This window comes from Rana temporaria, chromosome 4 (genome assembly GCF_905171775.1).
Source record: "Rana temporaria chromosome 4, aRanTem1.1, whole genome shotgun sequence".
Taxonomy (NCBI): Eukaryota; Metazoa; Chordata; class Amphibia; order Anura; family Ranidae; genus Rana; species Rana temporaria.
Genome location: NC_053492.1, coordinates 3901370 through 3926230, shown reverse-complemented (window position 1 = coordinate 3926230; position 24861 = coordinate 3901370). Strand labels below are relative to the sequence as shown.

Sequence of the window (24861 nt, the reverse complement as noted above, 5' to 3'; positions counted from 1 at the left end):
GGAGACCGCTGGTCTATACTAAACAGATTATACCACTTCTATTAGTGGGGGAGTGGCATTGTATGGCATTGGAAGAAATCACATCCAGGTAGATATGAATGGTCAAGTTGGTGACAAGATACACAGCGGGTCCAACCAAAATGCACAGTGAGACCTATCTAGTAATAGAAGGTCCATCCATTGTGGTGAGTGTCATCCATGTGGGGTCTCCTGGAAGTGGTCACGTGTTTATCTGTTACTAATGGCACAGCACCTGATCACCTACCTCTTGTTTTTCAAGCAACTAATATTTGAAGGGGACTTTTTGATACATTGGACATTAGTTGTATTTTCTGGTATTATTCATTTATTTATTCTTTACATGTGGCAAACTGTTTCATAATCTTTATTTATATTTTTGGCAGCGCAGTCTATATACACATTTACTGGAGATCATATGACCATCACATTGCCTCCACCTCCCTCCCTGATAGAATAGAGAAATACAAAGAAGATTCTAGAAGTCACCAGAGAGATGATGGAGGAGAGGTGAGCGGTGCCGGGAATTCTGGGACATTATCCAGTAACAGACAAGGGGTGTGTCTGGATGGTGACTGTATCATTGTGTGTGTCAGGTTCCTATAAGGTGTCAGGATGTCACTGTCTATTTCTCCATGGAGGAGGGGGAGTATTTAGAAGGACACAAGGATCTCTACAAGGACGTCATGATGGACAATCAGCCGCCCCTCACATCACCGGGTAAGAGGAGACTTTATTGTAAAGGAGAGAGCAGCACGGAGGCTCCACCTAGATCCCCCATCATCTGATAAACACATAGAAACAATGGGCCAGATCCACATACATGTAGAACGACGCAGCGTATCAGAGATACACTACGCCGCCGTACCTTACCTGGCGCATTTTCGAATCATCAGCGATTCCGCGCCGTAAGTTACGGCGGCGTAGTGTATTTCTGGCGGCGGTTTTGAAATTGGGCGGGTTGGGGGCGGGTTTAATTTAAATGAAGCCGTCCCCGCGCCGAATGAACTGCGCATGCGTCGTCCCGAAAGTTCCCGCCGTGCATTGTGCTAAATGACGTCGATAGGACGTCATATTTTTAACTTAGACGTGAGTTACATCCATCCCTATTCACGGACGACTTATGCAAAAAAAAAAAATCTAATTTCGACGCGGGAACGACGGCCATACTTAACATGGCAAGTCTATGTATACGCCGAAAAATACCAGCTTTAACTATACGCCGGAAAAAGCCGACTACAGACAACGTTAGAAAATGCGCCGGCCGCGCGTACGTTCATGGATCGTCGTAAATCGCTAATTTGCATACCCAACACGGAAAACGCCACCCAGTGGACACCAAAGTATTGCATCTTAGATCCGACACCTGTCGGATCTAACCCAGAAGCCGTCGTATCTTGGTTTGAGGATTCAAACTAAAGATACGACGCAGGAAATTTGAAAGTACACCGGCGTATCAGTAGATACGCCGGCGTACTTCGTCTGTGGATCTGGCCCAAAGTATTCAGTCAGTGTGTGTGTTTCCTACAGATGGATCCAGTAATGGGAACCCACCAGAGAGATGTCCACGTCCTCTGTATTCCCGGGATTCCACACAGGAAGATCACACCATCCCCCACCATCATCAGGTAGATGAGTGACAATTATTGGTAGTTATGATTTATACACAGCATGTTTGTTACAATGAATGTTTTATTATATATTCAGAGTGGAAACCTCTGGGATGATAATATTGATGTTAAAGAAGAGTATAAAGAGGAGGATGAGGAGTATGGAGTGATGGAGGAATTATCAGAAGGACACAAGGATATGATGGAGCCACCTAATACCAGGAACCCACCAGAGAGATGTCCCCGTCCTCTGTATTCCCAGGATTCCACACAGGAAGGTCACACCATCCCTCACCATCATCAGGTAGATGAGGAACAATCACTGATAGTATCATTAGGATCTGTACATTATCTGCATTGTTAACATTGATGTCATTTTATTCTATATTCAGAGTGGAAACCTGAGAGATTCTAAAATTGAAGTCAAAGAAGAAATAAAAGAGGAGGATGATGAGGATGGGGTGATGGAGGAGTCAGAGTCTCTAAAAGAACACAAAGATCTGTACCAGGACACCATGGTGGAGTCATCCAGCTACAGGAACCCACCAGAAAGATGTCCCCGTCCTCTGTATTCCCGGGATTCCACACCGGAAGGTCACACCATCCCTCACCATCATCAGGTAAATGATTGACACAGTGGTGTCGCTAGAGTTGGTGTCACCCCCCACCAACTATAGTCCCCACTCCCACAGTACAGACCCCTCCCCCTCTCACCAAGTACAGACCCCCTCCCTCAGTAAAGACCCCCGCCAAGTGCAGACCACCTCCCTCAGTACAGACCCCCCCACTAAGTATAGACTCCCTCCATCAATATAGACCCCCTCCCTCAGTATAGACCCCACATCAGTACAGACGCCCCCACCCAAGTGCAGACCCCCTATCAGTAATGACACCCCCCAGCAGTACAGACACCCCCTAGTTCAGACACCCCCTAGTTCAGACACCCCCAGCATTATAGACCCCCCTAGTATAGATGCCCCCCTTACATATCTCAGAACAGAGCTGACAGATACACACACTGTGTGTCCCTTGAGCGCAGGCTCTTCCTCCTCTGTGGATGTAAACAAAGAGGAGGAGGCGGCTTCAGGTCCACAGCGGCACAAAGCACAGCTAATCAGGGCAGCGGGCGGTGTTAGAGGTGCTGCTACCCACGGGTGTCACCCCTCTGGCGGGTGTCACCCAGGTGCGTCCTGCACCCGCCGTCACCAGCCTAGCAGTGCCTCTGGATTGACAGTTATTAGTAGTTCTGATTTATACACAGTAGAGCTGCACGATTCTGGCCAAATAGAGAATCACGATTTTTTTGCTTAGAATGAAGATCACGATTCTCACGGCGTAAAATCTTTTACATTTATACAAAAAAAAAATGGGCTAACTTTACTGGCTAGTTTTTTTTTTTCAATTCATTAAAGTAATTTTTTCCAAAAAAATTGCATTTAAGAAGACTGCTGCGCAAATACAGTGCAACATAAAATATTGCAACAACCGCCATTTTATTCTCTAGGGTCTCTACTAAAAAAATATATAATGTTTGGGGGTTCTAAGTAATTTTCTAGCAAAAAACAAATAATGATTTTAACTTGAAAAGAGCTGTCAGAAAAAGGTTTGGTGTTTAAGTGGATAAACGTTTCTAATTTACATACAGAAGTTTATTCCTTTGATGTGATACAATGTTTAGACTTAACTTTCCACTGATAAAGAATGTTTTCAAAACTTGGCAGGCTGCCCAGACTTGGCAGATTGCCCAGACTTACTTTTGGCTGAGAGCAGAGAGGAAATTCTTTGCATACCAAAGTGCAGAGAGAAAATTATTTTCATGCCAAAGATCGTGAAACCCTGTGTCAAGAATTGCAATGGGAAAAAGATCGCGATAACGATTCTTGACGATTAATCGTGCAGCTCTAATACACAGCATGTTTGTTACATTGAATGTTTTATTATATCTTTCAGAGTGGAAACCTTTGGGATGATAATATTGATGTTAAAGAAGAGTATAAAGAGGAGGATGAGGAGTATGGAGTGATGGAGGAGTTTTCAGAACAACACATGGATATGATGGAGCCACCTAATACCAGGAACCCACCAGAGAGATGTCCCCGTCCTCTGTATTCCCGGGATTCCACACAGGAAGGTCACACCATCCCTCACTGTTATAAGGTTGGTAGGACGGAGATTATAAAACACACTTATAGAGATGTGTGGATTTTATATGTGATGTCACAATAATAATTCCTATTGTTTACGGATGATATTCTCTCTCATTCTCTTGGTTTAGAGTGGAGATCCAATTGATTCAGAATTTGAGGTGAAAGCAGAAGAAGAAGAAGAAGAGAGGTATGTGAGGGATGATCAGCAGTCTATGGAGGAGGATGGAATAACGGGGACATTTATAAAGGAGGACACTCCTACAGAGATCAGCACAGGTGGGTGTTAGCATACAAGGTTTGTATTTAATGAGCACCAACCATTATATGTCAATGCCTATTACATTGTATGATCACTAGATGGCAGTGTTACGTTTGTGAGTTCATGTTTTGTCTATGCCTTATAAGTAATAAAAGAGTTCCTGTTCCTGAAGCAGTTTTCCACAGAGAAACACCAGACTGTCTGCTTGTACTTTGTTTAGCCCCTGAAAGATTATATCTAACAGGTTATGGGCCCAGGACATGTTACAGAAGCCCAGGATATAATACAGATTACCCCTGGATATAGCCAGATACAGTGAGCTAAAGCAATTGAGTGCAGGAGACAGCAACAGAAAGACAAACAGCAGAAATGGCTGCTGCCATCCCCTCAGCAAAGTTCTCCATTGCAAATCTGACGAATCAGAACTACCAATCTTGGAAATTCAAGATGAAAATGCTGCTTATAAGAGAAGGTACGTGGAAATGTATAAATGAACAAAGACCTGCACAGCCCACAGAGGAGTGGTTAGACAGAGATCAGAAGGCGCAGAGCACAATCTCCCTGTGCATAGACAATGATCAAATCATACATATATGTAACTGTCAGACTGCAAAAGACATGTGGGAAGAGTTACAGAAAGCACATGAAAGAGTTAATCTCAGCAATAAACTGTATTTAATCAGAAAGCTCTATCAGACTAAGCTACAGAAAGACCAGGACATGCAGGACTATATAAGACAGACCTTAGAGATGGTGGAGAGACTGCGAGGGATTGGAGAAGAGATAAAAGATTTCCATGTTGCAGCGTTATTATTAAGTGGACTTCCTGAAAGTTATGAGACACTTGTAACAGCACTAGATGCACGTCCAGATGTTGATCTAACACTAGAATATGTTAAAGGCAAGCTTGTGGATGAATACAAGCGCAAAACTGAAAGCATGAGTAATGTGAGTGTGTGTTCAGAGACGGCTTTAAAGACGAAATACAAAAATAAACACAGTAACGTGCAGCTAGAAAAGCGGGAATGCTTTGTGTGCAAGAAACCAGGACACCTAAAAGCAGATTGTAGAATCTGGAAAGCTAGAATGCAAAAACAAAGTGCATTGCAACAAGCTAAGAATGTCATAGAAACAAAGGAGTATGCATTCGGATCCAAAAATGGTGTCACCTCTGTGCAAGCATGGTGTGTGGACTCAGGTGCTACAAGTCACATGACAAATGACCGAAGTTTCTTCGCTCAGCTTGATGAAAGCAAAACAGAAGGGATAACTACAGCTAATGGACAATTCATGAAATCAGTGGGAATAGGAGATGGCTTTCTATACTGTCCTATCTCTCCAGATATCACTAAAAAGATCCATATGAGGAATGTTCTGTATGTGCCAGATCTTGAAAGCAACCTTTTGTCAGTAAAGAAACTCACTAACCAAGGCAATGTAGTCACATTTCAGGGTGACAGTTGTGTCATAACAAAAGGGGATTGCTTGCTTGCAAAGGCTAAAATCATAGATGAACTATATCAGTTGAACTGCAGTGAAATGGTTAAAATAGCCAAAGAGGATAAACATTCAAACTGCATCCACACTTGGCACAGACGATTGGGGCACAGAAATTCTGATACAATAAAGAAAATAGTTGAGAATAACTATGCGAATGGTATTAAGATTAATCCATGTGATCACATAATGATTTGTACCAGCTGTATTAAAGGAAAAATGGCAAGGACACCTTTTCCTAAGCAGACCAACAGCAAAGCTCAAAAACCTCTGGACTTAATACATTCAGATCTTTGTGGTCCAATGAAAACTATGACTCCAGGAAAGAAAAAATACTTCCTGACCTTCATTGATGATTACTCCAGATATACCACAGTATTTCTACTTCACAATAAGGATGAAGTGCCAGAGAAATTAGAAGAGTATCTCGCTCAAGTAAATAATATTTTTGGCGGAATGCCCAGAGTACTACAAACAGATAATGGCTCAGAATATACAAGTGGTAAAACAAGCCATTCTCAGGAAGCATGGAATTATGTTCCAGACAACAGTTCCATATAACCCGGAGCAAAATGGAGTTGCAGAGAGAATTAACCGCACACTGTGTGAAAGTGGGAGGAGCATGCTATTTGATGCTGATATGCCAACTACATACTGGGGAGAAGCTATCACAACTGCATGTTATCTTCAAAATCGCTTGCCGGGAAAAGCAACAACAAAAACTCCATATGAACTGTGGAACAAAAGGAAACCAGATTTAAGACACATCAGAATTTTTGGAAGTAAAGCTTATGTACACATTCCAAAAGAAAAACGTACAAAATGGGATGCATGTGCAAAAGAAGGTGTACTTGTGGGGTACAGTGAATCTCAAAAAGGATACAGGATTTTACATCAAGACACGAACAAGGTAACAGTCAGCAGAAGTGTGATTATTGATGAAACTTCTTTGTGCTCAAAGTTTGAACAACAGACACAAACTATTCAAACTGAGAAAGAATCAACATCAGTCACTCAAGAAAATAAGGAAAGTGATACAGAAATAGAACTTACTGCAGAAGAATCAAAACCTGAATCTGAACCAGAAATACCTTCAGTCAGAAAATCAACCAGAATCAATAAAGGTCTTCCAGCTGAACGTTTATCTTACATAGCTCGCAGAGCTGTTCAAACTGAACCAGGTTCATGGAAAGAGATGCAGAAACTGCCAATGCATGAGAAACATGTATGGAATAAAGCCGCTGATGAAGAAATGACATCACTCAAAGATCTCCAGACATGGACACTTTCAGAGCTACCTCAAGGTAAACATGCCATAGGATGTAAATGGGTTTTTAAAACCAAATGTAACTCTGAAGGGAAAGTCTGTCGGTACAAGGCAAGGCTGGTTGCTAAAGGTTACTCACAGAAGTTCGGTGAGGACTATGATGCTACTTTTGCTCCAGTTGCTAAACAAAGTACTTTTCACTAATGACAGTGGCTGCCATGCGTACAATGATTGTGAAACATCACGATATTAAGACAGCTTTTCTTAATGGTGATATTGAAGAAGAAATTTACATGTCACAGCCAGAAGGATATTTGAAAAGGGGACAAGAGCATCTTGTCTGCAAGTTGAATAAATCTCTTTATGGCCTTAAACAATCAGCTCGAGCATGGAACCTGAAGATTAATCAAGTTCTACTAAATGAAGGATTTACAAGAAGCAAAGCTGATCCGTGCCTATATGCTAAACAAGTAGACACTGAGTGGATGTATCTGCTAATTTATGTAGATGACCTGATCATTGCTCACAAAAACAACAATGAAATTGCAAAGTTAACAGGAGTACTCAACGAGCACTTTGAAACTAAAGACCTAGGTGAAGTGACATATTATCTTGGAATTGACATCCAGCGTGAGAAAGATGGAAGTTTCCTGTTGAATCAGAGTGCAAAAATTGAATCTATTCTTCAGCAATTCAACATGACAGAGGCGAAAGGAGCAAGCACACCTATGGATACAGCCTATCCAAAGTTAGAAGGAGAATATGATCTTCTCACATCCAATGAACAATACAGACAAGCAGTGGGGGCACTTCTCTACATTGCAACCACTACACGTCCAGACATTGCAGCCAGCATGTCTCTTCTTTGCAGGCGAGTTGATAAACCACGTCGAAGAGACTGGAATGCGATCAAAAGAGTTATGAGATATCTGAAACAGACAAAAGACTTAAATTTGAAACTGTCAGCAAGTGGTGATTTAAACCTCGTGGGATATGTGGACTCCGATTGGGCAGGTGATCACAGCACACGCAAATCCACAAGTGGTTACTTATTAAAATTGGGAGACAGTCCTATTTCATGGCTCAGCAAGAAACAGATGTCAGTGGCATTGTCCTCTACAGAAGCCGAATACATATCTGCAGCTTATGCCAGTCAAGAAGTTGTGTGGTTACAGCAATTACTCAAGGATCTTGGAGAAGCAACATCAGAACCTACCGTCTTATTTGAAGACAATCAGGGTTGCATTAAGCTTGCAACAAGTGAGAAGATTAATGGAAGAACCAAGCACATCGATGTCAGACATCATTACATTCATGACTTAGTTGATCAAAAAGTGATTGAACTTGTGTATTGTGAGTCGGAAAAAATGATTGATGCTTTGACAAAGCCACTAGCTAGAAACAGATTTGTTAACCTTAGATCAGAAATGGGATTGACATAGATAGTAGTTGTTGAGTGGGGGTGTTAGCATACAAGGTTTGTATTTAATGAGCACCAACCATTATATGTCAATGCCTATTACATTGTATGATCACTAGATGGCAGTGTTACGTTTGTGAGTTCATGTTTTGTCTATGCCTTAGGCCCCATACACACGAGAGGATTTATCCGCAGATACGGTCCAGCGGACCGTATCCGCGGATAAATCCTCTCGAGGATTTCAGAAGATTTCTATGCGATGGCGTGTACACACCATCGCATTGAAATCCGCGCTGAAATCCTCTGCCGATGACGTGTCGCGCCGTCGCCGCTATTATGACGCGGCGACGGGCGCGACGCTGTCATATAAGGAATTCCACGCATGCGTCAAATCATTACGACGCGTGCGGGGAATCCCTTTGGACGGATGGATCCGGTAAGTCTGTACAGACGAGCGGATCCATCCGTTGGAATGGATTCCAGCAGATGGATTTGTTGAGCATGTCAGCAAATATCCATCTGCTGGAAATCCATCCCAGGGGAGATTTATCCTCGGATAAATATCCGACGGAGTGTACACACCATAGAATCTATCCGCAGAAACCCATTTGATGGGATTTATCTGCGGATAGATTCTATGGTGTGTATGGGGCCTTATAAGTAATAAAAGAGTTCCTGTTCCTGAAGCAGTTTTCCACAGAGAAACACCAGACTGTCTGCTTGTACTTTGTTTAGCCCCTGAAAGATTATATCGAACAGTGGGTCATTAACACTAAATCCATTCCTCCACCCATACTGCTCACTGATTGGTCCAGAGTAGGGCAAGGACTGGGTGATAATGTTCCTTCTCTGTGCTGCAGACACAATATATGGATCTAGACTGGATTTATGGAAATTCTGGGGTTTATTTGTTGATTTTCACCATAGATGTTGCTCTACCTAGGCACCTTGGGCATGTGCTTTGTGTCTTCTGCCCAATGCCCAGGTATAGCATGATCTCTGACATAACAATTCTCCCAGGATTACTTGTTTTATTGTTTGATGGTTGTGCCGGGCAGAGGAATATATCTTTATAGTTTCAGACCCAAGTCATTTAGTACAATCTCAATAGATGGGAGGCAGCGGTGTGGGACCTCTTCAACTTGTCTCATGTAAACTTTTAAGATTCCACTGATTACTGAATACCAATATTATGAGTCCTGACCCTTACACTGTATAATTTATATTATACATTACATACCCTAACCAATGCACTATATACTCTATGTTAGCCGAAAGTTGGACAACAATTGTCAAAAGGAGCATACTAATGGTCAGATTTTATGACAACAGTCTATCAACAGACAATCCCCTGCCAACAATTGGATCATGTGTATGAGGCTTTACATGTTGATAATAATAAGATAAGATCCTCACACTTTGGAACCTTAAAGAGAAAGTGATAATGAGGGAGGAGTCAATAACCCAATGATGGTGGTCTTCAAGATCACCTCAATCTTCATCTTAGTTGTTCTCCCTCATCCTGAGGCCTCGTACACACCACCCAACATGTCCGATGAAAACCGTCCGCAGACCGTTTTCATCGGACATGTCCGCTGGGATCATTTGGTCTGATGTGTGTACACACCATCAGACCAAATTCCCCGCGGACAGAATACGCGGTGACGTGGCGGCGACGTGCGCGCACCAGGAAGTTCAATGCTTCCATGCATGCGTCGAATCACTTTTGTCCGCTGGAAACCTGTCCACTAGGCCGGGAAACTGTCCGGTCGGCCCTACACACGACCGAACATGTCCGCGGAAACTGGTCCGACAGACCAGTTTCAGCGGACATGTTCGGTCGTGTGTACAAGGCCTCACTCTCTGACCTCTGGTGGGGCTCAGCCCCGCTGTTATTTATGACTAAATCATGGACTAAATAAGGAAGTGCAGTACTTCTTGTGTTGGAAAGATGGCAATGAGTGATAGAGGGGGTGGGGACACTCATCCTATAATCCCCTCATCACTGTCACTCCTATAAAAGACAGTTCTCGCTTTCTGATTAAGGTCCATGAATAAAGAAATTATCTGGTAGGAGATCAGAGGACCCAGTTACTAGTTACCTTGAGGTGGGAATTGTAAGATCCTCAGAGACAAAGCTGCCTGATGTGGGCGGAGTCCTGGTTTAGGGGAAGCAATCTGCTCATGTCTAGTAATAATCTTTTTATTTCTATTTTAGTAGATGGACGGGATTTGAGGAAAACCTCAGAGAATAGTCTCACTTTGTCTCCAGACTGTAAAGTAGAAGATGAGGACATCACACAGTATAGTCCAGGAGAAAACCTGATTACCTCAAATGTCCATCCGGCACCACACAGTGTAGATGGACCATCGTATTCCTCTTATCCTGAGGAACCTCAGAATGTGCGGGACGGTGCCGGACCATCGTATTCCTCTTATCCTGAGGAACCTCAGACTGTGAGGGACGGTGCCGTCCTTCCAACAGAGAAGAGGTTTTCCTGTACTGAGTGCGGGAAGTGTTTCCATTCTAAATATGGTCTTAATGTGCATATAAGATCTCACACAGGAGAGAAGCCATATTCCTGTCCTGAGTGCGGGAAATGTTTTTCACAGAAGTCCAGTCTAGACACACATCAGAGATCTCACACGGGGCAGAAGCCGTATTCTTGTCTTGAGTGTGGGAAATGTTTTTTGCGTAAGTCCAATCTTTCCACACATCAGAGATCTCACACAGGGGAGAAGCCACATTCCTGTCCTGAGTGTGGGAAATGTTTTTTGCGTAAGTCCCATCTTTACACACATCAGAGATCTCACACCGGGGAGAAGCCGCATTCCTGTCCTGAGTGCGGGAAATGTTTTTCAAATAAGTACAATCTTTCCACACATCGGAGATCTCACACGGGGGAGAAGCCGTATCCTTGTCCTGAGTGCGGGAAATGTTTTTCAGGGAAGTCCAATCTTTACACACATCGGAGATCTCATGCGGGGGAGAAGCCGCATTCCTGCCCTGAATGTGGGAAATGTTTTTCAGAGAAGTTCAATCTTTACACACATCAGAGATGTCACACGGGGGAGAAGCCGTATTCCTGTCCTGAGTGCAGGAAATGTTTTTCACACAAGTCCAATCTTTACACACATCAGAGATCTCACACAGGAGAGAAGCCGTATTCCTGTCCTGAGTGCGGGAAATGTTTTTCAGTGAAGTCCCATCTTTACACTCATCAGAGAACTCACACGGGGGAGAAGCCGTATTCCTGTTTTGAGTGCAGAAAATGTTTTTCAGACAAGTCCCATCTTTCCAGACATCAGAGATCTCACACGGGGGAGAAGCCACTTTCCTATCCTGAGTGAGGGAATTGCTCCTCACTGAAGTCCTGTCTTCCTGTACATCAGGGATCCCACACAACCCTTGAGGTGTATTAGTGCCTTGAGTGTGGGAAATGTCTTTTATATGAATGTTGCTGGACATCAGAGCTCTCATGTGGGGAAGAAGCACACCCTGATATACACCTCAGATATACTCCATGGCTGATCTTCATCATGTAAGGAAGAGTTCAAAAGGAGATCAGAGTTCACCAAAGACATGGATGAAGTGTTGTTAAAATACAATGGATGGGTGGCTCATACAGGTGTGAATGGAGGAATCTGTTTGTTTTAATATGCTCAAGCATTACAAGCATAGGGTGGTCAGTGGGCGGTAGCTCCTTTGCCTCAGCATATACTTTGTTCATTCATGCTGAGAGGCATGTTGAGTGCTTGGAAGATTTTATTTTTTTGACGCAAATTTTTGGAAAAGTGTGAAGATACAACATGTGAGAGACTTTTTGGCAGTCTGGCCACGTACAACTGTCCAAAATCCAATTACCACCTTAAATTCCTTATTTCACTTCTTGACTATTATCACTGTTTCGGAGGCCCTGAAATGCCAGAACAAACTCCCTCAAATTACGTATTTTTAGAAAGAAGACACTCCAAGGTATTTGCTAAGAGGCATGTTGTGAGTATTTTGCAGATCTTTTTTCTTGCCACAATTTGTGGAAAATAAAAAAAGGAACATTTTTATTTCCTTTTTTAAAATTTTCAAAACCTTGTGACAAAAATTTGATCTGCAAAATACTGACCATGCCTTTTTATAAAATTCCTTGGAGTGTCTACTTTCCAAAAAGAGGTAATTTGAGAGCATGTTTTTACTGTAGAGGAAATGTGTAAGTTCTGTATATAATTGTATTCTATTTTGTATATATTGCACACTGCCCTCACTGTGCACACGGCACTAATAATGTTTTCATTACATGTTTGCATTCTTTCGAGTTTTGATTAGAATTAGCCCACCTATGTTACACCCCATGTTACCATACAAGTACAATTGTAATAATAATGTGATACCTAAGTAATCATGTGTATAAAAACTTTCAATTGCTACATAATAAAGCAGAACAGTTATTTGGAAAGAAGCAGAGTGTATCTTTTGTGTCTGTTCCCTACTAAAATAGTTATTATTTATTTAAAACCACTAATAACTATGAGGATAGCAGTTGGCTATCAATAAAATTCCATATCAGATGCCGAGTTTTGCCTAGGAGGTGATTTACAGGTGACCTTGAGAATCCAAAACGAGGAGCTTGAGACGATCCGGGAATTTCTGATACTCAGCCGGCTGAGGTAAGCTTTTTGGTTACATTTGAGTTATCAGACTTTAATTGGTAAGACAATTTTGGGACAAAGGGTACCTATTTTACTCCCAAACGATCGGTTCAAACCGATGAAAACGGACCGAAGTTCAGTTTCATCGGTCCAAACCATCCGTGTGTGCGCCCCAACGGTCTTTTGTCCTTCGGACAAAAGTTAGAGAACTTGCTTTAAAATCGAACCGATGGATCGCTGACCGATAGGTCCAAACCGATGGTTAGTACACAAAAGCATTGGTTCAAAACCCACGCATGCTCAGAATCAAGTCGACGCATGCTTGGAAGCATTGAACTTCGTTTTTTTCAGCACGTCGTTGTGTTTTACGTCACCGCGTTCTGACCCGAACGGATTTTGAACTGATGGTGTGTGCGCACATCAGACCATCGGGCCGCTTCAGCGGTGAACCAATGAAAACGGTCCGTCGGACCATTCTCATCGGATGGACCGGTCGTGTGTATGCGGCCTTAAAGGAGTTGTAAAGGTTCGTCTTTTATTTTCTAAATTGGTTCCTTTAAGCTAGTGCATTGTTGGTTCACTTACCTTTTCCTTCGATTTCCCTTCTAAATGTTTTTTTTCTTTGTTTGAATTTCTCAGTAAGATTTCCACCATCATCCGAGCGGTGGAAAGTCATTTAGAACAGCTTACTGAACAAGACAGGAGGAACAGGAAGTGAGAAATTCAGACAAAGAAAAAAAATATTTAGAATGGAAATCGAAGGAAAAGGTAAGTGAATCAACAATGCACTAGCTTAAAGTAACCGAGTTAGAAAAAAAAAATGAACCTTTGCAACCCCTTTAATCAAACTATTGATTGGTGGTTATATGTTATGTTGTCACTGTTTACTGTCCATCGGATCGTTTACAGTTACAGGTATATGTAGTACACATCTGCTAGATAAAGTAGTTTAGAGGCAAGAGTGTATAGGCACAAGTAGAGAAGAGATAAGACTGGACAGTCATTATGGGCATTAAATTAAGTTAGGTTATGAAGGGTAAGAGACCCTCAAAAAAAAAAAAAAAAAAGTCTTAACTTAGAGGTGAGATAGAACCGGACGGACTCCGGACACCATGACTGGGTATCTCAGCCAAGAAGCTGCTTCCCAAGCTCTGGAACCAGTGGAGAAGGAGGTCACTAACCACATTAACAACGACCCAAATATTTACCCAAAACATCACACAATGGTTTAGCTAATGAGGTACAGCTGACTCATGGACAATCCCATCACAGAGGGTCCTTAATTAGTCACCTGGATGACTTGGATGTCTTATTGCAGGTCAGGCTTGCCGGCTTCAAGCTCAGAAGGTAGACTACACATTAACATAAGAATATGTAGGACCTTCTGTTGTAATATTAATATATATGTGTAGGTATTTAAAATATTGTGTTATATGTAGAGGTCGACCGATATGGGTTTTTCTCTGGCCGATGCCGATATTTAGAAATCGCGGCGGCCGATAGCCGATTTATGATGCCGATTTTTTTGGGCCGATATGTTAGGCCGATTTTTCAGGCGCTTTTTTTTTTTCCCGTCCAAAAATGTTCATTACCTGCTTTTGTGTATTACATTTTATATATATATATATATATATATATATATATATATATATAATGTAATACACAAAAACAGGTAATGAAAACTTTTGGACGAAAAAATAAAATATGGGCTAACTTTACTGTTTAGTTTTTTTTTTTTATTTGTTAAAGCATATTTTCTCCCAAAAAAAATGTGTTTGAAAGACCGCTGTGCAAATACCGTGTAACATTAAATATTGCAGCAATCGTTATTTTATTTCCTAGGGTCTCTGCTAAAAAAAAAAATATATAATGTTTGGGGGTTCCTAGTGATTTTCTAGCAGAAAATACAGGATTTTTACTTGTAAGCAACAAGTGTCAAAAAAGATTTAGCCTTTAAATGGTTAAACTGAGAACTCTCCTACACAGAGTTCAGTTCATTGATAAGTAGCAACATTGTATATCTTTTCTCAAAACTTGGCAGGCTTCCCAGGAGAGAGAAGTGTTCTACGGCAAACTTCAGGCAACTTACATTGACTTCTATTACAGAAGCTTTTTGCAAGTCGCGCTGCTGAAGTTTAAAATCGGCTTTTTTACAGCACAAATCGGCCGATGCCGATTAATTAAAAAACGCCAAATATCGTCCGATATATCAGCCAGCCGATATATCAGTCGACCTCTAGTTATATGTATGGCATGGTATTTATGTGTTACATACAGGCATTCAAGGTTACTCATCAAAAGTTGTTTGCTGACAAAAGGGTTCGTGGCCAAACACAGATCAAAGGGACAGCTGAAGACCCTTGGATGTGTTAATCTTGTCCAAGATTGCCTAGGTGTGTTTATCCTGAAAGGATAAATTGCTTACATACATAAGGAAGTATTTATTGATGGTAATTAGACTTGGGGAAGTATTCATTCAGGGAAACATTTGGTTGACCTGGAAGAACCACTCCCTCCAGTGTGAGACCAGCATTTGAGGCAGTCAAGCTGGCATTCGGGTGGTCTTGTCACTGAGAAACATGGCACAGATCTAGAAGTGGAAAGAATATACCCCCATGTATTCTCTGCATGGATATATGTTGGTCTGGAAGTGATCAGAACATATATTCTCTAAGATGAGACTTTAAATTACTCTGTTGGATATTTGAAAAGATTTAAGGTACACAAACCATAGGATGGACTATGGGTGTCCTGAGGTACTGCGGTGTCACGTCCTAGATAGTATTTAGAAAGGTTTGTTGTTTAGGAAGGAATGGAATTTCTAGGCACCAGTGGTTAACACAGAATAGTTTTTTATTGATACAATCCCAGACACATGGGTGATTGAACCAACATTACAGTACATGTAGTAAAAAATACATTTAAAAAACATGGATTATCACAGAATAATTCTGTGATGCTAAAACAATAAGGATGAAATTTACTAAAACCAATAGAGGTCCACTAGGGACAGCAACGTGAGTTGATGACCGACGTAATTGTTAGTAGATGTATTTTTGCATGAGCTCTACATGTTTCGCAGTTGAGTGCTTCTTCAGGAGCTATAGATTTTCTAAGAAGGAAAAGATAGTAGACTATTATTGGTTTCCAATTTAGTGTATTATTAGGCATTTGTAGGTAGCATAAAATTGTATCCAGTGTGCAATAAAGCACTATAACAAAACAGAACATGCATTAATGACCAGGGTTGCCACAGCGCCACCAAGGGGACAGCACAAAAAGGGACCACATGCAGGAAGTGTAGGGACATGCCACGTAATCTTCATACTGATAGAAGAGATGGATCCATGCAAAAAACTGAGACCACCATTATAGACGTGCTCTAAGTTACTAGAGGTGCCATATAGTAAAAAAGGAGGAAAATAACAGTAGCAATGAGGCTTTGCCATCGAGGGTGTGCAGTGAGTCCAGGGACACGCCTCGACTCTTGTCATTTGCGGGACGTGTGTCTCCACTCCTCCCCGACGAGCCCGTCCTGGCTTGTGTAAGCCTGCTGCGAGCGTCATTTGGCGAGGTAATTGGCTCGCGGGGACCCCGGCCGGGTCACGTGATGCGGAAGTCCCATCTGCACATGTGATTGGAGGCATTCATATATAATGGGACAGGCAGCCCAAACAGTTAGAGGCTATCTCCCCAATGCTAATGGCGTGTTAAACAGCATGACGGCTCGTACCTGGTGAGTACACTGACGGTCTCTCCCTATTTATCTCTATGCTATCTACTTACTTTGATATTTCTGCATATTTAATGCATGTTCTGTTTTGTTATAGTGCTTTATTGCACACTGGATACCATTTTTTGCTACCTACAAATGCCTAATAATACACTAAATTGCAAACCAATAATAGTCTACTATCTTTTCCTTCTTAGAAAATCTATAGCTCCTGAAGAAGCACTCAACTGCGAAACATGTAGAGCAAAAATACGTCTACTAACAATTACGTTGGTCATCAACTCACGTTGCTTTCCCTAGTGGACCTCTATTGGTTTTAGTAAATTTCATCCTTATTGTTTTAGCATCACAGAATTATTCTGTGATAATCCATGTTTTTTAAATGTATTTTTTACTACATGTACTGTAATGTTGGTTCAATCACCCATGTGTCTGGGATTGTATCAATAAAAAACTATTCTGTGTTAACCACTGGTGCCTAGAAAGTCCATTCCTTCCTAAACAATAAACCTTTCTAAATACTCTGTTGGATATTGTATCATCTGTGGAATTTAGACTTTGTTTGTTATTGGAAGTTAATTAAAAATGCATTCTCTGGAGAGCCTGTGTGTTGCTGCGGAACAACCTAATTTATAGTCATTATATAATATCTAAGATATCAATTATCTAAGAGGACTGGACACTATACCTTTATTGGACTTATTAGATCACTACATTGGTGCCGTTCAAGTGACCAGAAGCGCATTTTCAGGACTTAGTAACAGAAGCCGGTGATGATAGCAATCCTGTGAGGTGGAGAAGTCTGATGGAGACCCAATAGCTGTGCTGTGACTCTAATGTCTGGTTGTGACATAAGAGAGTCTGATATACAAGACTAAACAAGTTTGGAATCCCAGAATTATTCTCTGGAGACTGGAAACTGAAGAAAGGAAAGACTGCCGTGTACTAGAAGACCGGAATTGGCAAGGTGGAGCCTCAAATGCGGTGAGTAAAATATTTCCTTTTTTTTTAATTATTAATAATATAGTCAAAATGCTTACTCAGTGTGAAGCTAGTGTCAGTTCTGATAAAGTTAACATATGGGTATTAAAATGTATTAAGCATCATGGCGGTCCTTATGAAATTTCAGAAAAATGTAAGCAGACGTGGACTATGATGAAAGAATTTTTAGAGAAAAGTGTTTTTGATAGCAAAATTTCAGAAAGTAAAAGAAAATGTTGTATTGTGCAGGGCTTCTTGTCTTGCTGTTTAAAAATGGAAAGTTCTTTGAATGATAAAGTTGAGGAAATTGCACAGTTACAGAATGCAGTTGATAATAGCCATAAGGTTTGTCAGAGGTTACAAAACCAATCAGAAACTGAGACAGTAAATTTAAAATTGCATGCAGTTACTATTGGTGGAGCTTTGCTTGAGAAATCTAAACGTTGTGATGAATTATCAGAGGAAAATGAGAGATTAAAATTAAGAATTATGGAATTAGAGAAGGGATGTCAGGAATGCAGATGTGCATCAAATCTTGGATTCAGCAATCTGCAGCAAAGTACAAACACAAACTTTCTGTCAAATGAAACAGAACCTCACCCACTGTGACCACCACAGTTTATAACAATAACAATAAAAATACAGGTGAAGTTCAGCTTGTAATGAAGCATTTGAAACCAAAAGAACTAGATGCAATTCTTAAAGAAATAGGAATGATTCCCTGCCATGATTTAAACAGATGATTTTTGAAATGGTTTTGTGACTTGCAGCAGGTCAGAGATATGTACAATCTCAACCCATCTGACTTAGAAGAGTCATACAACATTCTATAGGAAATAGTCTTTGGCTGAGAATTAAACAGATCTGTCTTCAGCCTCATGCAGGGTGAATCTCCCTATGAATTGTCGCACAGGATATATACGGTTATGGAATTGTTGGTCGGTAATAATCTTGCATTTGAGCGGGGAGGCTCGATACATATCAGTATGTTGCTAGATGCTTTGCATGAAGATATCAAACAAAATATTTTATTAGTTACCCCGAATCCTCATGATTTAAAAGACGTATTATTGAGAGCAGATCATTTATGGAGAAGGTCAAATGAGCAAGCTGTCAGAATTGATGTAGCCACATTGTTTAGGACAAACACTGAACAGAAAGATCAGAAGATAATATCTAATTATCACATCAAAAGGGGAAACTCTGGGTCAAACATAGGTGATATTAAAGCGGGAGTTCACCCATTTATTTAATTTTTCCTCTTTTCCCCTTAGATTCCTGCTCGTTTGGTCTAGGGGAATCGGCTATTTGTTTTAAAATATGAGCAGTACTTACCCGTTTTCGAGATGCATCTTCTCCGTCGCTTCCGGGTATGGGTCTTCGGGAGCGGGCGTTCCTTCTTGATTGACAGTCTTCCGAGAGGCTTCCGACGGTCGCATCCATCGCGTCACTCGTAGCCGAAAGAAGCCAAACGTCGGTGCGGCTCTATACTGCGCCTGCGCACCGACGTTCGGCTTCTTTCGGAAAATCGTGACGCGATGGATGCGACCGTCGGAAGCCTCTCGGAAGACTGTCAATCAAGAAGGAACGCCCATTCCCGCAGCCCATACCCGGAAGCGACGGAGAGGATGCATCTCGTAAACGGTAAGTACGGATCATATTTTAAAACAACTAGCCGATTCCCCTAGGAAAAACGAGCATTAATCTAAGGGGAAAATGTGCTCTCTAAGGGTGAACCTCCGCTTTGACATCAAAAACAGAGCTGACCAAAATAATATTAAGAAAAAGACCTGGATACCATTTCATCAGTTAAAACAAAAATATGACCACCTGAAGATTGAGTATGATAAGATGAAAATAGAATATTACACATTATTAGAACAGTTGAAGGGCCCAGATCTGTTTTTTTAATTACACTTCTATAGCAGTGGGGTGAATTAGCTTTAAACTGTAGACTGTAAATAGTAGACATGTGCACACTGAAATATTTTGTTTCGTAATTTCGTTTTCGTCCGAAAAATAAATTTATTTTCGTTTTTATTTATTTTGTTTTTCGTTAAAAAAATGCATTCGTCCGAAAATCCAAATTAATTAAGGTCGAATCCGTCATTGAAGGCTTATGGTGTCTGTCGAATGTTCTAAGAAGAAAAAAAAAAGACGTTACTGTTGCTGAACAAAAATATATTCAAGACCCATCCCCTAATACATATCAATTTTGTCAGGACCGGACGAGGCAGTATTAATTACTTTTGACTGAACATACTACAAAATAAAAACAACATCAGACCAAGTCCTTTTTTGAATTTGACGATAAGAGTGGTCGCCTACTTGCATTTTTGTCAAACCGGCTTTATGCTCCGATCTCTACAACTTAGACGACCCAATAGGGAGGTGGTGAGAGATTCTCCTGGGATTCTAGACAGTTTTACGAGACCCTTTATCAGTCCCTGACCCGACATACAGAATGGGAACTATCTTTCTATCTAGATGGCATGACGTTACCTCCACTAAGCTCAGAAGATAGTGAGTCTCTGGAGCACTCCATAACACAGGAAGAAATATGTGGTGCCATTTTCTCTTTCAAACCTGGTAAATCACCTGGACTTGATGGTTTCCCCGCTGACTGGTATCAGTTACATAAAGAGAACCTGGTGCCACATCTACAAAAGACCTTTATAGCAGCAGAAAAAGAGGGAATATTTCCAGACTCTATGCGTGAAGCCCTGATTGTGGTGATTCCCAAACCAGGGGAAGGATCCACAAGAATGTGAATTTTATAGGCCGATATCTTTGATCAATTGCGATGTCAAAATTCTGGCCAATAGGTTGCAATCGTTAATCCTTAAATTAATTAACTCAGACCAGACAGGATTTATACCCGGCCTCTGTACCCAAATGAACCTTATGCTGCGTACACACGATAGGAATTTCCGCCAGCAAAAGTCTGATGTGAGCTTTTGGTTGGAAATTCCGACCGTGTGTACGCAGCATTAGACTTTTGCTGTCGGATTTTTCCACCAGCAAAAGTTTGAGAGCAGGTTCTCTACTTTTCAGATGGATAAAATTCTGATCGGAATTGCCGATCGTGTGTACCAATTCTAACGTGCAAAATTCCTACGCATGCTTTGAAACAATTTGACGCATGCTCAGAAGCATTGAACTTCATTTTCTTGGCTCATTGTAGTGTTGTACGTCACCGCGTTCTTGGTGGCTGAAAGTTCAGAGAATATTTGTGTGACCGTGTGTATATCGCACTCGAGCGGCGATCGGGTCCGCGGGACCCGCGGTCCCGGTCCCAGAGCTTCGGACCGGGTCGCGGGAGCGCGCCCGCGACCCACGGCTGGGTACAAGTACAGGACGTATATATACGTGCTTGTGCCCAGCCGTGCCATTCTGCCGACGTATATGTGCAGGAGGCGGTCCTTAAGTGGTTAATTGTGCAAACGATTTTAGGTCCCCGGAGCTGAAGAACGGGGAGAGCCATGTGTAAACACGGCTTCCCCGTGCTTCAATGTGGCGGCGTATCGATCGCGTCATCCCCTTTATAGGGGAGGCACGATCGATGATGTCACACCTACAGCCACCCTCCCCTACAGTTGTAAACACTCACAACACTCACACAGTGAACACTAACTCCTACAGCGCCACCTGTGGTTAACTCCCAAACTGCAACTGTCATTTTCACAATAAAGAATGCAATTTAAATGCATTTTTTGCTGTGAAAATGACAATGGTCCCAAAAATGTGTCAAAATTGTCCGAAGTGTCCGCCATAATGTCGCAGTCACGAAAAAAATCGCTGATCGCCGCCATTAGTAGTAAAAAAAATAAAAAAAATAAAAATGCAATAAAACTATCCCCTATTTTGTAAACGCTATAAATTTTGCGCAAACCAACCGATAAACGATTATTGCGATTTTTTTTACCAAAAATAGGTAGAAGAATACGTATCGGCCTAAACTGAGGAAAAAAAAATTATATATGTTTTTGGGGGATATTTATTATAGCAAAAAGTAAAAAATATTGCATTTTTTTCAAAATTGTCGCTCTATTTTTGTTTATAGCGCAAAAACTAAAAACCGCAGATGTGATCAAATACCACCAAAAGAAAGCTCTAATTGTGGGGAAAAAAGGACGCCAATTTTGTTTGGGAGCCACGTCGCACGACCGCGCAATTGTCTGTTAAAGCGACGCAGTCCCGAACTGTAAAAACACCTTGGGTCTTTAGCCAGCATATTGGTCCGGGGCTTAAGTGGTTAAAAAGGGAACTAGGTATACTACACTCCTGACTGAACTGGCCAGCTGGTGCCCTGGCCTCTTCTTCATTTCGCCGGGTCATCGTTCTAGTTGTCGGGCGCCACTGCAGTGTTGATCGGGTGGAGGAGTAGAATGCAGGGAACCCCCCACACCGTTGCTGGCTGCTGAGGGAGAGCTGTAAAGCTGATTATATGCTGATAATCGGCAGTAGCACAGAGCTCAGTGTCCACTCACCTCGGCAGCTGTGCCACGCCCCATCATATTTTAGTGTATTTGTGATAATTGATGGGCGGCACACACAATAGGATAGCGCTGTGACACATAATGCTCTTCTAGGTGATAAAGGGAATACTTACCTTTGTTACAGCAGCAGTCCGGTAGAAGTTATTTCTGGAGGTATTTGAGTTGTTACACATAGCGCAGGTTTTTTTCTATTTATATTGGGGACATAATTGCCCAAATCTGGGGATCAGGAGCCATTTCCACCCTTTACTCTCGGCTGGGGTTCTTTGTATCCATATAACATGTTCTACATGACTAAATCTCACATCAATTTTACTGCAAAATCAAAGGGGCCAAAATGTCTCCCCCCCTCCCCCGAGCAGTAATATATTTCTATCCCCCTTGGTGGGAGTGGAGATGACCCATCTATAAGGATATACAGTACATACACACACAGCACAAGGCCGTGTTCACACTACGAGATGTTTCTGCAGTTTCTCTGAACTCCACAAGATGGCAGACAGGAAGTCTCTATGAAAGACAGGAAGTGATGTCAGACAGGAATTTTCGGGTGAGAGGTGAGTCGGGAGGACGTAGAGAGAAGATATTACTGGAAGAGGCACCAGAGGAGGTAATAAGATCTTATTTTCTATTTACACCCAGTAACCCCGTCATGTCCGTCCTCTTCCTCCATAGTCCCTGTGACGTCTTTTATCTCCAGCAGATGACAATACACACATATATAGTGTGGAGACCTCCATTAACCCCTTCAGGATCGGAACACTTCCCCACTTGTGGGGCCGGAACATTCTCCTCATTTTGGAGATGTGTCACCTTTCTCACCAATCACCTTCTCACCTCCTCAGTCTATACTAACAGTTATTGTTATTGTTGTTTATTAGTGATGGGGGGTTATTTAGGGGGGATTGGAATATTTATGTCTTTATTTTATAAGATTCAAATAGGAAGAGAGAGGGAAAAATATAATTTGTAGTGAATGTCCTGAAAACGAATGTCTCCATAATGATCCCAGTCTCAGGTCTTCATCCTAAAATGTGATCAGTAAAGTCTCCGGAGTACACGGAGATCACAGGAATATGATGTGTCCTGGCAAAGCCTAAAGACAACGTTCATCTATTATTTAGGGAAAGTGTGATGCACCCGGGAGAAATGACTCTGTGTGTAAAGATATCTCACAGAGCGCCCCTCACAGCTCCTTCTGTCCCTCCAACCAGAGTCAGCAAACCATATGACATCACACTGACCTCACAGCTCCTCCTCTCAATGTCCTTCCATCTCTAGAGTCAGAGAATCCTATGATATCACACTGACCTCACAGCTCCTCCTCGCAATTTCCCTCCAACCAGAGTCAAAGAATCCTATGACAACCCACTGACCTCACAGCCCCTCCTCCCAATGTCCCTCTATCCAGAGTCAGAGAATCCTATGACATCACACTGACCTCACAGCTCCTCCTCCCAATGTCCCTCTCACAAGCAAAAGCAAGATTGTTGGTCCCAGAATTCTTTGCAATAAGCTTTTAACCTACAGAGTGGGGCCCTGTCTGGGTAAATTATATCCCAGTGGAGTTTTGATAAAAAAGGAGACCTGATTGGTGAGGTGAGGAGGATTCTGGGAATGTCATTTGATTTTACTATATGTGTTCATATCTAGAGTTTTCCTCTTGTGAAGTCTGGAGATCCTATGATAATCACATTGTCTCCACCTCCCTCCCTGATAGAATAGAGAAATACAAAGAAGATTCTAGAAGTCACCAGAGAGATCATCAAACTGCTGACAGGAGACATGAGCGGTGTCGGGAAGGACATCATGATGGACAATCAGCCGCCCCTCACATCACCGGGTAAGAGGAGACTTTATTGTAAAGGAGAGAGCAGTACGGAGGCTCCACCTAGATCCCCCATCATCTGATAAACACATAGAAACAATGTATTCAGTCAGTGTGTGTGTTTCCTACAGATGGATCCAGTAATGGGAACCCACCAGAGAGATGTCCCCGTCCTCTGTATTCCCAGGATTCCACACTGGAAGGTCACACCATCCCCCACCATCATCAGGTAGATGAGTGACAATTATTGGTAGTTCTGATTTATACACAGCATGTTTGTTACAATGAATGTTTTATTATATATTCAGAGTGGAAACCTTGGGGATGATAATATTGATGTTAAAGAAGAGTATAAAGAGGAGGATGAGGAGTATGGAGTGATGGAGGAGTTTTCAGAAGAACACAAGGATATGATGGAGCCGCCTACTACCAGGAACCACCCAGAGAGATGTCCCTGTACTTTGTATTCCCGGGATCCCACACAGGAAGGTCACACCATCCCTCACCATCATCAGGTAGATGAGGAACAATCACTGATAGTATCATTAGGATCTGTACATTATCTGCATTGTTACCATTGATGTCATTTTTATTCTATATTCAGAGTGGAGACCTGAGAGATCCTAAAGTTGAGGTTAAAGAAGAGATAAAAGAGGATGATGATGAGGATGGGGTGATGGAGGAGTCAGAGTCTCTAAAAGAAGACAAAGGTCTGTACCAGGACACAATGGTGGAGTCATCCAGCTACAGAAAGCCTCCAGAGAGATGTCCCCGTCCTCTGTATTCCCGGGATTCCACACAGGAAGGTCACACCATCCCTCCTTATTTAAAGGTTGGTGGGTTGGAGCATCTAGAACATGGACTTGTGGAAACAATGTTTGGATTTTCTATGTGATGTCACAATAGTAAAGCTTATATCTTACAGATGATATTCTCTCTCATTTTCTTGATTTAGAGT

The 24861-nt window shown here is 41.9% G+C and overlaps 1 protein-coding gene and 1 long non-coding RNA gene across 2 annotated transcripts; both read left to right on the top strand.

Annotated features, from left to right (window-relative positions):
* Nucleotides 1–9195: 9195 nt before the first annotated feature.
* Nucleotides 9196–11551, top strand: LOC120935230 (gastrula zinc finger protein XlCGF17.1-like; the record flags this gene model as incomplete). The annotated part of the gene is made up of 2 exons (XM_040347396.1): nt 9196–9203; nt 10669–11551. Coding segments are annotated over exons 1-2 (891 nt in total), but the record flags the coding sequence as incomplete, so codon positions are not given.
* An 11044-nt stretch (nt 11552–22595) lies between these two features.
* On the top strand, nt 22596–24073 carry LOC120935831. Its single transcript, XR_005748523.1, has 3 exons — nt 22596–22685; nt 23796–23918; nt 24035–24073. It is a non-coding gene; the product is annotated as an uncharacterized LOC120935831 (long non-coding RNA).
* Nucleotides 24074–24861: the final 788 nt, after the last annotated feature.